Below are 19,222 nucleotides of genomic sequence, written 5' to 3' on the forward strand. Positions count from 1 at the left end.
CCAGTATGTTTACTCTTGCTGCTACCACATGATTTAATTCAGCTTGGGGAAGGCTTCTTGCACTGAAAAGGTTTAGTAAGTCTATAACTAATCCCTCTAGTCGAAACAAACTGAATAAAATTATTAGGAGACAGCAAGAATAAAAAAAAAAAAAAAAAAAAAAAAAAAAAATGTCCCTCTGACCTACTGGGTAAAACCTCTTGAATCTAAAGATGTATTCTCAAGGTTCATTTTTCCTGCCTCAGACAATTTCATGCAGCTTAGAGATGTATGCTTAAATCTTGCAAAGTGGAATGCTGGCATCCAATTTTTCATTATGATTTTTTAAGCGCGTGATGATGCTGAAACGTATTTGGCCTTCCTACATGGTTGCCGACTGCATTCTGTAACGTGGGATGCGGGATGACCAAATATAATAACAGGCATTACACAAATGACCTGCAGTACAGTAACTTTGGGTTTGTATTCCACTTTGCAATTTTGGGTTTCAGCATACAACCTTTAGAGCTACAGGATAGGTAGCTTCCACTGGCCCCTTCACTACAAAATAAAACTCTGGAAGTAGGAAGAATAAACCAACAGAATGTTACTTAATTCAAAGGGTTAAGTATAAAATGACACACTAACAATGGTAATACCTGAAAAATAAAAGAATTAATGATATATACTGTAGCTGTCTATATATATCACCCTTACTCAAAGCATCAGGTTCATTTGTAAATTTAATTGTTTTTGTGTAACTGTGCATGATTTTTTGTATACAGTGTGGAGTGTAGTTTCCTGCTGACAAAATACAGGTACAGTATTACCGGTACTGTACAGTACATCCCCCTAGTACGCATGTTCAGAGTACGCGATCCTCATTGTAGGAGAGGACCCACTTTTTTCGAGTTTTAGTGTATTTTTTATTAGTACGCGAATTGAACTCGTTGTAGGAGAGACGGGCAGCAAGGAGAGACCCAAATCCGCGGTTACCCTGAGCATACAACATTGCCATCCCAAGAAGCGCCAACCACCAGTGATGGAGAGTGGGTACTTGTCTATGAGCCATTTCGTGGGGAGGATCGAGAGGATGATGCAATGTCTGAGGCGTCAGAATTAGACTTTGAAAGGTTTATGAATGAAGAGAGTGCATTAGCCAGTGAAAGTGTCGAAAGTGCTGGTGACTAGAACAGCGAGGAAGGTGGTGTGTCGAGTGATGCAGGAGTTGCACACTAGGGTTCCAAGACAATTCCCCGTCAAAACATGGACAATTCTCCGTCGGTATACTTATTATTAATTGATCAATATTTTAATAACTATATTTCAGGGCGGATCCATAAAAGTCAATGTTCAATACTGTAGGCTTTGGATATTATTTCTTAGTTGCACCTTTAGTCAATATTGACTAAAGATGCAACTAATAAATAATATCCAAAGCCTATGCTATTGAACATACACTTTGATGGTTATCAAATATTGATTAATTAATAATAAGTACAGTATACTGTATTTATAGAATGACGGGGAATTGTCCAGGGTGCAAATTGTCCCGACAGGGAATCATCCATGTTTTGATGGGGAATTGTCTGACGGTGAATTCTCTCCTGCACCACCTGGCACACAACCTTCCTCACCACTCTAGCACCAGCACTATCAACACTTTCACTAGCTAATGCACTCACTTCATTCATAAACCCTTCAAAGTCTATTTCTGACACCTCAGACACTGCATCATCATCTTGATCCTCTCCAGGAAATGGCTCATAGTCAAGTCTCCACTCTCCATCACTGGTGGTTTAATTAACTTTTTTCTTCCTCACTGTAGTCACCTTTGAATTATTCTAGCGTCACCCATACCTGTCTTCATTAATGACAGCGAATTGTCTTGTTACTGTTGTGATGGCCAATGGACTTTATGCCACATTGTCCCGAAACCGAGTGGTGCAGGAGACAATTCACCTGTTGTCCTCTTGGCTTAGGTGAGCAGCCATATTCTTGTTGGTTTAGTTAAGCCATATCCTCGCTGACTTAGTAAAGCCATAATCTTGTTGGTTTACTTTATCTTAGGTAGTATGTCTTAGATAGTTCCCCTGTACAGTACAATACTTAGGCCTGAAAGGAGTCTCAGAGGTTGTCCATGAAGGGGAATGCCACCCATATGTAATTTTTCCCATAAGTTTATGCATTCAGAGTACGCGAATTCCTAGTACGCACCATCCTCTGCCGCCCATATACTCATGTACTAGGGGGATGTACTGTATTCTGGTATAACTGTTAGGGGAAAGTGACTGGACCCTCACCATGACTTTCCATAATCACTAGCATAGCCCTAAACCCCAATGTACTGTAGGTAAATGATCGGGCAATAGTGGCATGGATGGACGATGATTAGTATCGAATATAGACAATACTGTATTGTCCTAAGTTTATGTTTTTGCAGAAAACAGCTATAGTTATTTTTTATATTAAGATTTACCTATTACTGAATTATCATTGCTTTAATTATTGCCACTGCTGTAATTATGTTTTTATACAATATGGCTACAGATGCTTTTCATGTGATGTCATCACACCTGAGGTCTGCCATACAGGTGGAAATAAAGCAACGCACTAAGAATGAGGCCTAGCAGTTCTATTTCATTCCAAGAGTAGACAGATACATATATAAGTAAATGAATTACAATAATACTGTGTCCTCATTTCAGGACAGCAAGATCAAGAGAATTCTACAGGCTGCTTAAGATGATCCAGTCTGGGTGGAAAAACTTTGAGAGAGGAGACGCTGGTTTGGTTGGCCGACTTAATATTGAATTAATATCTTGAAGGAAAAATCATGGATAATATCTTAATCTGCTGTTGGCCGCCATAGTAAATCTAGCACAATGTGGTGGGATTTCCATCTATGAGGATGGTGATGCCTTCATCACATGGTCATAATGAAATATAGGCCGGACAAACTGCAGGACAGCTCCCATCAACACATGACAATTGTTTATGATAAAATATATACCTTTCATAACTGTATATTTCAATTATAACACCCAGATTCTGTGGAAACAACATTTATGTTACTTAAGATTGTATAATTCATTTATGACACTCAAATTCAGTGGAAATACCATTCCCCCCCCCCCATGAGCACTATAGTCTGACAAGTGCTTGTGGGCCCTTCGGGCCCCTCGCACTTGCTCCTGCGGTGGGCTCTCGCATTTATGTGCTGTCCTAGTGTAACGTCGTCACTTGGATTTTTTGCAGCTAACCTACTGATCGTGCTATTTGCAGCTTTGGGAATGGAACCAAACGCAAGCCTGAAATACTTTAGTTGTACCTGTGGGCAAAAGATTCTACGGAGATCCTATGCTGGACGCCTGGAGCAGCATTTTTTGGTGAAAATGTGATCACTCATTTAATATAGTAAAAGTTTTTCAATCATGATGGGACCAAGTTTTTTCACATCAGTGAATTTTTTTTGTGATTTTTGTGCCAATTTTGGTGCGATTTGAATGTATAGTTTCGGCTGCCCAAAATACGCACACACACACACACACGGCTACTGCTATAGTGTATTAGATAGAAGGTGGCATCCTACAGAGGGCAGCAGATCAATCCAACCTCAAAACTCTGTCTCTAAATCATTCTGGCTAGTTAGGTTGTTAAATTAGGTTGAATTTGGTTGATTAGGCTGTGTTAGTTTTGGCTGGATCATACTAAGTTTAGTTACAAGGGGCAAATGACAGTGACTAGAGTTAAATCAACCGAAGAGAGATTTGGTGGGTGACCACTTGCCACGTCTGTGTAAAACTTGAGGTTGTATAGCCGATATCTTCAAAGTTACGCATTTCTGCAACTTTTTAAGGCTATCAGTGACAATTACTTTAGAAGTGTTTTGAGTAAAAAATAACAATTGTACATTCTATGCACCGGTGCTCTGCAGATTCACGAACAGGCTATTAGGTAATGTTTCCTGCACTGACAATATGCTCTGCTAGTCTGAAATATACAAGACTTGCACAACTCCATGATGGTGGCACAAACTCTACCGTAGAACACTCGGACCGAGTATTATTTCCAGAGCCGCTAATATTTTTGTTCCACACATGAAGCACACAAATTGCATTAACATATGGGTAATAAATAAACAGCATTAATTCTTAACCAACTGGCCTCCCTAACCACCATTTTTACAAGTTGCCAATACACCCCCCAGGTTGTGCAGTATACTTTTTTTTAACCTAACCTAACTTAACCCGCTGTAGCAGAATGCTTTGCTTAGGGTTAGGTATCATACTACGCGTTTCTGGTGGTAATATCTCTAAACCGCATATTGGCAACTTGCAAAATAATACCAGCCATACAATACATGCTTGTAGGCTTCAAAGTTTTTCTAACCTCTAATTTCGACAGAGTTTGGTGAGAGGGACTGATACCCGGTAATTCAGGATGTCTGAGATCCAAGGTAAGGTAGCATATCCCATACGGATCTTCACCGATTATGTTAAGTTTCTGCATTACGCTGTTTCTTTTCGGCTTGCAGAACATCCTGGTATATCTGTACAACTCTGGATTGACTTCTTGACGTCTCAGTAGTTTCTGACACTATGAAAACTGAAATTCTGGTGCAGGCTCCACGTGGTCACTTCAAATGTTGACAAGCGTATCACGGTTCATCTTGGCCGCCCTGTCCGCGCATCCAGGTTGATGACGTCACTGCACACCCACCGTTACCATTTTTTTTTTTTTTTTCTTTTTATACTGCTTAAGGGATACCGAATTTCAACAGCATCTCCAATTCACATTTCCTAATTTTGTGGGCAGGTTGCAATATTTCATTAGTGTGAGTTTTCCTCTGGTCAGTACAAGATAATATAAAAATTCAGATCCCGGCCACCAGCAGTTAAAAAAGCTTGGTTTGTACACCCGACGAAACTTCCGCGTTATACATTCGCTTACCACTTCGAAATAGAAAATGACAAGTGGCAGCGAAGCATTAGTCAACATTCATCTATCTGGTAACTGTGTGAGAAGGATGAAGATGGAAGAGGGAGGGATAGGTACTATCGGCTCCCCCACTCTTCCTCCTCCCTTAACCTCTCCCCTCTGACACTGTGGTGTACCAGAGACATTTCAGTGTCTGGCTACTGCTTCACTTGTGGTTGTCTCACGCATAAAGGTCCGAACTGGCAAGCACTTGTATATGGAAGAACTTTCCTCGGGTGTACAGCGACGAGGTAAATTAGTCCAATTACTTTCAATGTCGTAAATAATGACACAATTACAATGCCCAAAAATACAGATGTAGAAGGCGATAGAATCATTTATAAAAATTAACAGGTGCAGTTTGGATAAAAATGAATTTGTCTACTAAGATGATTTTGTCTCTTACTTTCAGCACCCTAAATCGCTTTAGAATTTACTAAACCAATACCAGAAACAGCGCCAAGGCTTAAAAACAAAGATCAGCACTCAAAAAACAGCAAAAGAATAGTCAGCGCAAATTTCTCTCGAGTTGCGCAGATTAATAATTCTCAAAGCGTACGTGGGGACAAAAATTCCCACCTGATACTCGGGTTCATCTGAGAATCCATCGCCAACTTTTATGCCAGAATATTGGAGGCCCGGGAAATATTAATAAAAACAATCGTTAGCAATTTGCACGTAAACAAAAAAATATCCGGGAAAGAGCTGATGCAATTTCCTCACAACCGCTGGCTTTTAGTTGGGCTTCCAAGTGTGTGTGTGTGTGTGTGTGTGTGTGTGTGTGTGTGTGTGTGGTGGGGTGGGGTGGGGTGATGCAGGACTGGGTGTGGTGGTGCATGGTGGAGTGACGCAGGGCTGGGTGTGGTGGCGTAGTGGGCTGATGTAGGAATGAGTGTGGTGTGGTGGGGTGATGCAGGACTGGGTGTGGTGTGGTGGGGTGATGCAGGACTGGGTGTGGTGTGGGGTGGGGTGATGCAGGACTGGGTGTGGTGGTGTGTGGTGGGATGATGCAGGACTGGGTGTGGTGGGGTGTAGTGTGGTAGGGTGAGGCTGTTGTGTGGTGGCAAGGTATACTGGGTGTGGTGTGGTGTGAGACTCACCCAAACGGCCCCATAATGGTGGGTCTCCTGGTCCCGTGGGGCAGCATGGCCGGCCGGTCAGTCTGAAAAACTATGAAGTATAAGTACAACACTTTCACGTAGCCTACAGAATATCATGCACAAATTCAAGCTTACGTAGATATAATTCAGGTATAATAAAGCATATGCAATAAAATATAAGTATTGATAATGTAACTATAGTTCTGTTTCATGTAGATAGAATTGTTCATGTATTGATATCATTCAATATAAAAGTGTAAACATTTACTTACAAGTAATAATATTATAAGTAAGACGTACATAAAACTGTGCACCAAAAGTATTCAAAAGTAGAAATAATTTTAGTGATGGCTTTTAAATAAACTCCTGCCAGAAACAATATCAGTACAGTTAAATAAAATGGAGAGAGAGAGAGAGAGAGAGAGAGAGAGAGAGAGAGAGAGAGAGAGAGAGAGAGAAGTCAAAGCACCCAGGCACAAAATCAGTCAAGTTGTAAAAATAAAGGTACAGTAGGGACTAAATTTCTCCTACATCAACCTCTCACTCTACTTTGCTGACTAATATTCCTAGGCTGGGACGGTCTGTTATGTTGCCTTGCCCTTGTGTTGAAAATATGAAGCTTTATATTACTGTACAATGAAACAGGAAGTAACACAGGTGAACACACTGCATGAGACACCTGTGATAATTACCATTCAAACACACACACACACACACACACACACACACACACACGGACCATAAGCTTCCATAAAACATACCGGTAACGGGATAAACATCACCAGAAATAAGAAAAAAGAAAAAAAAACGAAAAATGAAGAAAACTCACAAATAACTTCTAACAAAATATAACCCCAACACTACGATGTCTAATTAAACTACAATTCTTTCATCTCAACTTGGCCCAGATTTTCCTTTTGCATTTTTTTTTTTTTCACTCAGCGCAGTGGGAAAGACAATAACACAACTCTGCATCCTTTTTCATAGCACTTTTTCGTGACTAGCATCATATTCTATCAATAATCTCGTTACAACTCAGCATTCAGCATCAAGGGAAAGCAATTTTAGGCCGTCAGAGTAGAAAGGGTATAGTCAGACGTTTATTTTATATCACCCATTTCATTCGAATTTAGTGGTGCATGGATTACTATAGGCTACATCCAAACCCACCAAATCGAAGTTTCCCCTAAGCTCAGCAATCCGCATAATAAACAATATTCATAAAACTACAACTATCACCAAACCAAAGCATCCATGTGCACCACCAGAAGCAAATCACTTGATCAACCATAACTATGAAATGTGATTAATAATATACCACCTACTGCCATGACTTCAACACCAACAAATTTCTTATAAACAAACTCCTTGCTTTAAAAAACTCAAAAACTCCCCAGTGGATCAAAAAGAAATAAAATCCAGCTACATAAATCCCGTACCTTTACTGAAACCAAGGAGTTCGACGATTATAAAATATTTCGTTAACTCGTCTCAAAGATCGCAACAAAAATGACGAAAAAGAAGCCAAATACTTAAGAAATCCGCTTGGATGTTAAATATAATAATAATAATAATAATAAATAATAATGGCATAAATGTTCCGCGCGGAATAAAATCGACCATAGAAATCGTTACCGGCATCCTGACCTTGCCAGGAACGTTTCAAATACCAATGACCTCTGCGCTACCCGTAACCATCAAATCATTTCCTGTATAAAAAAAAAAAAAAAAATCCTAGAGTATCACCTTTTTTTTAGAGGATGAACAGAGGAAATCTAAGAAAAAATCCATACATCAGATTAGAGGTGTCGGTATTATATTTATATTTATATATATATATATATATATATATATATATATATATATATATATATAATATTCACAAACATTTCCTAGAGAATCACCAAGAGAATAACAAAATATGAAAGAAAACTAAATTCAAATATATCCACAAACATTTCTTCGAGTATCGCGTAAAAAAGAAACTTAAATAAATTCCGCGAAAGCGCCATCTGCAACCTGTTTCCGAATGTTGCACCACCACAACGTAACCCCGCCTTAGCAGACATCAGCACTGCCCGCGCTATTTCCGGGAGTGAGGTCACGTGGTTCGCTACTCCGGCCCTTCATTAACTGCGTCTTACGATAAGGCGATACGCGGAGATGACGAGGGTGATTACGGAGATAGGGATATTGAGTCGGGCTGTTGCGTATATCGATTATCTGCTAGTGAATTATTTTTTGAAAGGCTGCATTTTGCGCTGCAATTACTCAAAATTACTGGTTTGCATTGTACCAGCGTTGCTATAAAAATTACTTGAAATGCTGGTTTGCTTTATGTTCTAATCACAATAAAAATTACTTGAATATATTAAATTTGCAATTACTGTACTATAAAAAAAATTCTGGTTTCCAATAACTATAAAAATTACTTAAAAATCTAAAGTTTGCTTTATACCCTCCAATTACTAATAAAATTATTTGTCTTTTACGTTTAAACTTTAATCATTTTGAAGATACAACTTTACTGTGAAATTACTGTTATATGCGTGACTAAAAAATCAACAGTTAAACTTTCACAGTTAAAGCATCTATTTCAGCCTGCCTGTTGATGTCAAACATTTCAATTTTGTTTTTTTCATATCTAGAATTATGTCTATCAATTTAGACCTCTCAAGGCGGCATATATCCTTAAAATTTATATTATTTCATTTTATTATTATATCCTTTATTGATTTCCTTTTATTATTTATATAATTTACTCATTTACTTTATTTCTCCATTTATTTCCTTTGATTAATTACACTATTTCCTTTGATTATCCATTTACTTAGATTATTTACTTCCTTTAAATATTTATTTCCTTTGATAATTCTCAGAATTACGAGATACGCGTTTCTCTGGCAGTTTCAATGACGAATATGGAGCACTACTTTGACTGAGTCTACAGTCTACTACACAAAATTTTGAGCCTACGTGTCTCCGATGGCGAATGTGATGGTTATGATTAAAATTATTATCGTTGTTGCTTAAAAATGCAAGGCCAGTGAAGATAATTACAACTTTCATGATTCATCACCATCACCACCACCATCCTCACACCATCTCTTCCTCAACCTTCCTACTAACACATGATGCTGGATGTTCCCCCCCCCCACAAGAATTTACTATTTCAAACTGTTATTCGTATTTAACACTTTCGCTGTGGAGAATGCACTTGATGGTTTTTTTAATGCTACCAGAGAGGGGGGGGGGGAATCCAGCTATTCTCGCTTTATACAATCAAAATTTCGTGACGGTATGGATCCACACACACTATCTATCTATTGCCAGACGCCTCAATCCCGTTTGGGGTGGCCACAAACAAATCGCCTCCAAGTCGCCCTGTCCCCCGCCATTTCACTCCCCTGCTCCCAGCTCACACCCCCCTCTCTCATATACCTCTCCACCCCATCCCTCCATCTCATCCTCGGCCTCCCCCTCCCTCTTTCCCCCTCCACCTCACTCACATACACTCTCTTCGTCAGTCTCTCACCCTCCATCCTCTCCACATGGCCAAACCACCTCAGTGTGTTCCTCATAACGCTTCCTATCACATCCACATCAACACCACAACGCTCCTTTATATCCTCATTCGTCAACCTGTCTCTCCATGTGACTCCACAGGCTCCTCTTAAATAACTCATTTCCACTGCTCTCACTCTTGACTTGTGTCCTTCCAACAACGTCCAAGCTTCACTTCCGTACGTTAGAGTTGGTATCACAATACTGTCATGTAGTAACACACACACACACACAAAACACTACTACTCACAAAAATATCCAAATCGTATATAACAAAGACCTCCAATATTAACCAGTGATAACATGGCGTGCAAAACCCATAGATTTATTTTCAAATCCCAACTTCCCTGAACGTCTGGGGTGACATAATATTCCTTCCCTTAAATTAGGTGTAATTCCAGGAAGCACAAGGGGCACGGGAATATTCAGCTCTTCCTTCCTCGTTCTTCCTGCGTGAACGAATCTCTTGCTTGTGTACGAAATTTAATCTTGTGTCGAGGAATAATGGAATAAATAAAATGGAAAATAGAAAATAGCATAGTGGAATAAAGAATAAAATAATAAATAAACCGGGTATCTACAAACTTAACTTTTTCATATATATACGGAACTACATCTCACCCTTCCATTTCGAGATGCTTCAAAGATCAACAAAATAATCTGGATGTAGTCATAAAATCTCCCTCTCTCCCTCTCGTACTGAAGAGAATAAGAACTAAATCCAGAGTACACTTGGACAGCAAAGGTCAGATTATCCAGATGACGGTTTATCCAGTCTTATCCACAAGCATCATCAGCATTAACGTTTACCTCTCTCTCTCTCTCTCTCTCTCTCTCCGAATAGTTGTTTCTGTTGAAATTTAGTCTACACGATTTTTTACTCCTCCAATAGTCAAATTTCTCTTCTGCAATTTAGTATACGCGAATTTCCACGGTCACACTCCCCCTCCCCGGCAAACCTTCTGCCTCTCTAATTAACAAATCAGCAATAAACGTGGTAATAAATGCTCCAATGCTTAATCAACGTGGCAGCGTCTGATTAAGCAAAATTCAAACGATCCTGTTCTAACGGAATAACGGAATTCTTACATTTCACACACACACCCGTCCTGATTTTTAAGTGATGTAATAATAATACCGGTAATAATAATAATAATAATAATAATAAATTGAAGTCTTATGAAATGCTGGCTCCTATGACTCACTCTCAACTTAGGAAAATCGTCTGACAATATCGGGAATAAAAATTTAGTTTATTGAGATTAATGGCACAATACTCCTTCTGTTCTAACTTGGCCTAAATCTATCTCTCGATCCTGAAAGCTAATACATTACTACAGAACATGATTGTAGTCACGAAGAAGTGCTATAGACAGGATGTAGAGCCGTAGCACTTTGTCAATGAACTACCGGGTGACTGGGAAAAAAAAAAAAAAAAATGGCCAAGTTAAGGTAAAAAAGAACTATAAAATTACCACTCAAATTCCCATGACTCATTCTGAATAAAATCGTCTGGCGTAACGAAAATAAATGCGAGAATCTTCCTAATCACGAGAAAGTTGAGGTCTCCCCAAATACCAACAACCATGAAGGACAAAACCGTAACTACCTTTTAATCGCAACTACGCAACTGCAATGCCATGGACGCAACACTGTGAAAAGGCCGGATATTAAATTTATTTCCATTTACAGTTGGCGTGTGGAGTGCAAAAGCCGTAGATTTAATTACAAACTATATCGGCTCGCTTTTCGATTTTTGAAAAGCTGTTGGATAGGCGAATAAACCACATCCCCACAAACCAAATTTTTATATGCAACAATGTACAATGAAAACCTATTACAATATATTAAATTGTCACTCATAAGGTGTGCAAAATCCTTAGAATTTCTCGCAACCAAACACAACCAGGATCGCCATTTTTAAACTTCCAGAAGCTTTCAAATTGCATCTTCAACGGAATAAGGTTAGTGGAATAAAAAGCCAAGTTACAATAAGCCTTTGAACGCAGCGAAATTCAGTAAAAAGGGGGAAACTGGCTCCATCGCGACCGCTACCGAAAAGTGGAGTGGAAAACCCGAAGATATAATTCGCCAGCGGCAGTTACTGTTTTCGAAATTTTGCAACGGAAATTAACGGAAAACAAAATATCGACGGGCAGGTAATGCGGTTTATGAAATTGGTATTCCAATGCAACGTACAGAAGTGATAAAATAGGCGTTATAATAATTTTATCCACATACACTCTTCACATGCATTACTGGTAGGCTCTGTTGTTATTGTTTTTATTATAATTATTATTATTACCTATTTAGGACCATAAATGTTTATTCACCACACCACCACAAAGATTCGGCCACAGCCTTCCACAATATTCAACCTTCTGCCATCACTAGTTTACATCCCTCACCACAACTACCTAAACGGCATCACAATCATCACTTTTACCCACATGATCATCACAAATATTTTCAACCTAAACTGACACCATAACTGACCATAAAATATACAAATAATAATCACAACATGCATCACTCATCACTTCCCGTACTCATCACACAATACACGGAAGGAATTAAAAACATCATCACACTTAAGGGATTAACCAGCACCACACCCACACCACAATCATCACCACTGTCACCATCACACCCTCAACACCGCCAAACCTACAGCTCTTCACCACACCAGACCCATGTAAACATCACACCATCACTTTCAATACATCAATCACTTCGAAACATCCTCTAGATCACCACAAACCAACGTTCCTTCACCACACCACATCCACCTACGCATCACTACGTCACTATAAATACATCAATCGCATCATCACATTCCACATCACACACTTCCACTATCAAACTTATTTTCAACACATCCACCTTCATCACCACACCAATATCAATCTTTACACATCATCTCCCGTCACTAGAACACAACACTACAACTATTTCACATCACCGTCCTTATTTTTCACCATACTCGGCATCACCATACCTCCGTTGCCACACCAATATACCACACCCACACACATAAACAAACTACCTTCCCATCAATATACAGTAATACTTTAACATCACACAGTATTACAACACACCGTTAAAAAGATGCTACTCACACAACCACTATCACACACCTACACCACCTCATCACCACTACATCACACCACACCATTAACCCCAACACTACACTACAATACACAATATCATTATATAATATCATTTTCACCATCACACCACCCCACACATCATCACACCACTACACCACCTGCCTCCATACAGTACTTCTCACCATTATACCACACCAAACTAACCTCTACACCATACCCTGTAGCAACCACCACCCTACTAACATCATTACACCGGTAACACCATACATCCCACACCAATCACAATAACCACATCACTACCTCATCACAACCACCACATCTAGACTACAGCACCACAACAACACGCTATCCACACAAAATGCAATACCACAATCTACACCACCACTCTAAATCACACCACACCACACACACACCAGTTACAACACATCACTGCTCCACATACCACAATACACCGCCACTCTATATCACACCACACCACACACACCAGTTAAAACACATCACTACTCCACATACCACACCACACCAAACACCAAAAACCACAACATACCACAAACCACAATATACCACACCAAAAACCACAATATACCACACCAAAAACCGCAATATACCTTACACCACACCACACACATCTGACACGTAAAAAAAACTGCAGGACCACAGGGAACGGACTGTCAAATCTATGCCCAGCGCCTGACATTAAACAAAAATAACACCACCATAACACAATACACCACTACCTATATTCTACAACACTACACTATACCATCACCACTACCAAACAACACCACACCATCGTCATCTACACCTGCACACACCACACCATCGTCATCTACACCTGCACACACTACCATCATCTATACCAGCACACTGTATCACACCACACCATCATCTACACCAGCACACTGTATCACACCACACCATCATCTACACCAGCAAAACATCACACACCACACCATTATCATCTACACCAACACACTACACCACACCATCAACACCTACACCAACACACTACATCACACACCACACCATCACCACCTACACCAACACACTACATCACACACCACACCATCACCACCTACACCAACACACTACATCACACCACACCATCACCACCTACACTGGCACACTACATCACACACCACACCATCACCACCTACACCAGCACACTACATCACACGCCACACCATCATCATCTACACCAGCACACTACATCACACCATCACTGTATCACACTATACCACATGTTATCGCTATCACTACACTATACCAAACCACAGCAGCACTCACCACAATATCAATATCTGTACTCACCATCACAATACTACTGTCCATCATCATCATCATCACTATCTGCAATCATCACCAACACCATCAATATAGCAGAGTCAACACCACATCACCACCAATGGAACACTAACATCATCACATCACCACGCCCACCAGCAATCATCAACGCATCACCATCGCCACACCTTAAAGCTAAATCACCACCACCACAGAACCCTCACCACCGTCATCACTAAAGAACTGGATCACCACCACCATTACAGCCACTACTGCACAGAATCATCACCACCATCGTCACTACAGCACTGTGTCATCATCACCATCACAATCAATACAGCACTAACCACCACCACCACCACTGCCTCCACCACCTACACTCACCACCATCACTATTACAGCACTGCGCCACCACCACGATCACCATCAATACAGCACAGATCACCACACCACCACCCCCACCTGCACTCACCACCAGCACCACTAGAGCACTGAGTCACCACACCTCACCACACCACCACCAACGTCTAGCCTACTCTGCCTACCAATAATACCACTACCTTACTACCACTATCATTACAACTACCACTACTGCCACCATCACTACAATATTACTACCAGCTACTACGGCTTTTAAATAAACTACATTCACTACTGCTACTACAACTACTACTATTATAAATCACCTCCATCCTCTGCAACTACTACTACTACTATTATAAATCACCTCGATCCACTATTACTACAGGTACTACTACTATAACTATTATAAATCACCTCCATCCACCACTACTACTACTACTACTACTACTACAAGCAGTCGCCTCGAAAGGAAAGAAACCTAAATCTGACTAAGGTTACCTGTAGTTATATTCACAGGGACAAGTCTGGCTTCTCTACATCTTCCATTCTTTGTAATAATAATAATAATAATAATAATCTTACCCACTATCACCACTTCCCCTACCATTACAACCAGCACCACTACCACACCCACTAGTATTACTGCACCATCATCACTTACCACAACCACCCACCACTAAAACCAACACAACCATAAATATTACCCTCACTACAACCACCACCACCACAAAATACAACTATAACTACCACACGACTACCAAATCCACCACTACTATGTTATTGCTGTTTCAATTATTGCACACCTAGGCTCATCTTAACACGAACCCGGTTGACTGCAGGCTGAAGTTACCCTTTCCCTGCAGCCAACTCACCTTTTGGGGGATAGGAACGGAGCTGAGGGACGTTTGTATAACCAGGCAGCGGTGTTGTGTGGTTATATCTGTGCCACCACGTGAAGGCGTAACTCAACAACTCACTATCCTCATTAATTCTAACTTGGACCAAACCAGCCATCTCTGAATCCTGAATGATTAGAACTAGCAATGGATGGACCCTAGAATACGGTGCCAGTCACGAAGAAGTGTTATGAAATGGATGGAGCCGCAATGTTGCCCTTCACTGAGCTACGTGAAATAAGCTACAAAACGACGTAAATCCGTAACAAAGTAAACACGGCATAACCCTAGACACGACACATCAATTATCATCATACGTACCACAACCATCACAACTTACACTACTGCCACCACTACCGCCACAACTACCACAACCACCACCACTACCATAACTACAACTACGGTACTACAACAACTCACCGCGGGCCTAACGTAGTGCGTCTCCCTGGGGTACGGTACGAAGGGGGGCTGCTGTAGGTACCGGCCCCCCCCGCCCCCCACCTCACCAGCGGGGGGGTAGGCAGGGTATCCCCCCGCCCCCGCCCGCGAGGCCATGGGGGGCGAAATGGGGTTCTTGTATGGGGACCCGTCATGCCTGCAGGAAGGAAAAAATACGAGTTAAAAACGATGTGAAATATAGAACATGGAATATATAAAATATATATATATATATATAAAATATCAAAATATTTCTAAGCAAAAAATAAATAAATAAAATAAAATGACGCACACGCACTTATAACTGATAAATATATTGGTATAAATATATGTATACATAAATTAACGAAATATTTAAATATCCATTCAGCTAAAATAAATATTGCAATCAGAGAGGCTGTAGATATTCTTAAAAATTTAAATTAAAAACAACTGTGTTAAGTCGGTCAGTAATTGTTATTTTGGAACAACAACAACAATAATAATAATAATAATAAGGGACAAGCCTACATTCTTCTGGCAATCAAATATTCCTAAGCATCTACTGATCAGTTGTAAAATGTTCTGTACCACCACCCCTATAATAATAATAATAATAATAATAATATCCATACACATGATTACAGTATATTCTCTAACACTTCCAATTATCAAACGATCAACGCGACAGAGAGAGTCGGGTACACATGCCAATATTTCGCAACATTTCAACATTGCAATCATCCACCTATCAGTATTTACAAACATTCTCCCACCCTGTCAACACGCTCACCAACCTCTTCACTACGATGATGGGATTTGTTTCTTTCTCGTAACACCTACTTCAATTTAATTTTCCATGTGTTTCGTAAGACCAAACACACACACACACACACACACTACTCAAACCACGAGACCAGTAAAAATAAGTTACCTAAAAACTAATATACATAATAATAATAATAATAACTAGCCACAACAAACAACACAACCTGACTCACAAAAATATCACGAAATATTTACATGAAGTTACAACCCCTCAACAACAAAAAATATACATCTACCAGGAACTTAACCCTTCCTACACCACCACGACGCCATATTTAAATCCATTGCTGCTACCTCCAGACGATTTTATTCAGCTTGGGGGAAACTCGTGCAGAAGGGGTTGCTGGGGTAGTGAAGGATGTGAAATAAAAAATCCATGCATTCCGAAAATTCTCCCCTAAAGAAATATAATCGTCTGGAGGTAGTGAATCTCTCTCTCTCTCTCTCTCTCTCTCTCTCTCTCTCACACACACACACACACACACACACACCTGTATCTATAGGCTGCACACACAAACGTACATACAGGTAAAACTGTGTGCGTCATTCCGGTGTACACCTAGACTACATGGATAACTCAGGAGTTCAAAAACACATATTCAATTACGTACAGAAACACGTAAAATGTACATACAAAATTCACATACACAAACACGTACATACATAAAACCTACATATGCAACTCACGACGTACACACATGCAGATATATGCACAACTCGGATATACTCTCACACACACACACACGAAACACTGCCAAAGGTTGTTGTGTCCTTTCTCCACACACACACACACACACACAGCTATTTATACGGTGGATACCAGCCAAAGAGTTGAGGTATGGAAGAGGAAAGGGAAAGGGGAAGGAAGAAGGTAAGAGAGAGAGTGGAGGAGGGAAAGACAGGGAGGAGGAGGAGGAGGAGAAGAAAGAAAGGAGAGAAATGGGGAGAGGAGGAGGGGAGAGACAAAAGGGAGGGGGGCAGACGAATAATAGGAGAAAGAATGAAGAGAATGAGGAAGAGGAGGAAGGGAGGAGGAAGAGAGGAGAAAGAACCACATGGGGGGAGGGGGGAGGGAGGAGATATGTTGAAGAGGATGATGGGGAGGGGAGGGGAGATAAATAGAGGGGTAAGACCATTAGGGGAGAGAGGGGAGAGGGAGGAAAGACAGATTAAGCTAAAGGGGAGAGAGGGGACAGGAGGAGGGGAACAGAGAGGGGATTCAGGGGAGGAAGGGGCAGGGGGAGGGATGGGGAGAGAAAGGGAAGACAAATTAAGCATAAGGCAAGGGCAGAGAGAGAGAGAGAGAGGGGGGGGGGATCTTAACTCGTCAGTGCTATATATACGATATTTTTTTTTTAATGATACCGCCTAACATAATTCCAACTTAGAATCCATATCGCGAAGAGAATAAATCTAGTAGTAGTAGTAGTAGTAGCAGCAATTTTTTTTACCAGTTATTGCTATATTATTATTATAAATATTATTATTATCATCATCATCATCATCGTCATCATTACTATTATTATTATTACTATTTATTATTATTATTATTATTATTATTATTATTATTATTACGGGCAGATTATGGAGGGGAAGGGAAGAGGCAGGGAAAAATGAGAGGGATGGGAACGGGAGGGGAGAGGAAAGAAGGGAGGGGACGTGGGGAGCAGAGAGGAGGGAAGGGGAAAGACAGATTAAGCAAAAGAGGGAGGAAAGAGATGGATGTGGGGAGGGAGGGAGGCAGGGAAGGAGGGTGGGGTGGGATGAGGGGAGAGGAGGGGAGGGAAGATGGATGAAAGTTGTGAAAGAAAAAGATTGATGGCACTGAGAGAGAGAGAGAGAGAGAGAGAGAGAGAGAGAGAGAGAGAGAGAGAGAGAGAGAGAGAGAGAGAGAATTTTTCGCTCTAACCATTCAGCAACCACACACTGCTATACCAAACCACCACCACTACCACCATCACAAACATTTCCACTACCAGCACCAACCACCACTACCAATAACCTAAATGCTCCAAAACTGCCTACCACAAATTTAACCAATATTTCTTTACTTAAAATTACCACTATCTATCCACCATACCAACTACCAACATCGGAAGAACTCAACTACCACCATGATTATCAAAATCCACCCACCAAACCAACTACCACAACTACCAACATCATAAGAACCAACCTACCACGACTACTACAATCCATCCGCCAAACCAACTACAACTACCAACATCATAAGGTAACTACAACTACCACCACAGCTACCACAATCCCCCTCAACATCATAAGGTAACAACTACAACTACCACCACAGCTACCACAATCCCCCTCAACATCATAAGGTAACTCAACTACAACTACCACCACAGCTACCACAATCCGCCTACCACAACTACCAACATACCCACCACCATTCACAACCAGCATCTGCCAGCTACCACAGCGACTCAAGCACTTCAAACTACCAGACACCTAACCAGCCACAACTCCCTGAACTACCACAACGAGGAGTAAGGTAGGCACCGTACCATGAACAAACCACCACGGCAACCATAACATGACTACCATACGAAAAAAAAGACTACCACAAGTACCATTACCACAACCATAACAAACCACTGCTACCATGTCACCTTCCTATAACCAGCTACCACAACCACTACCACCCTAAAACTACCACAATACTACCATCTACCCCACACCTACT

At 40.6% G+C, this 19,222-nt stretch overlaps 1 protein-coding gene across 1 annotated transcript in view; it reads right to left on the bottom strand.

Annotated features, from left to right (window-relative positions):
* The window catches only part of LOC145410752 (uncharacterized), a 137,145-nt gene that overhangs the window by 73,505 nt on the left and 44,418 nt on the right, over positions 1 to 19,222 (bottom strand). The window contains exons 3-4 of the mRNA XM_080280855.1: positions 15,697 to 15,871; positions 6,060 to 6,121 (exon numbers count right to left, since the gene is read on the bottom strand). Coding sequence (XP_080136981.1) covers positions 6,060 to 6,121; positions 15,697 to 15,871 — 237 coding nt within the window. The remainder of the gene's footprint in view (positions 1 to 6,059; positions 6,122 to 15,696; positions 15,872 to 19,222) is intronic.

This window comes from Coenobita brevimanus, chromosome 86 (assembly GCF_032717465.1).
Source record: "Coenobita brevimanus isolate Jiangsu-jjx chromosome 86, ASM3271746v2, whole genome shotgun sequence".
Classification (NCBI taxonomy): Eukaryota; Metazoa; Arthropoda; class Malacostraca; order Decapoda; family Coenobitidae; genus Coenobita; species Coenobita brevimanus.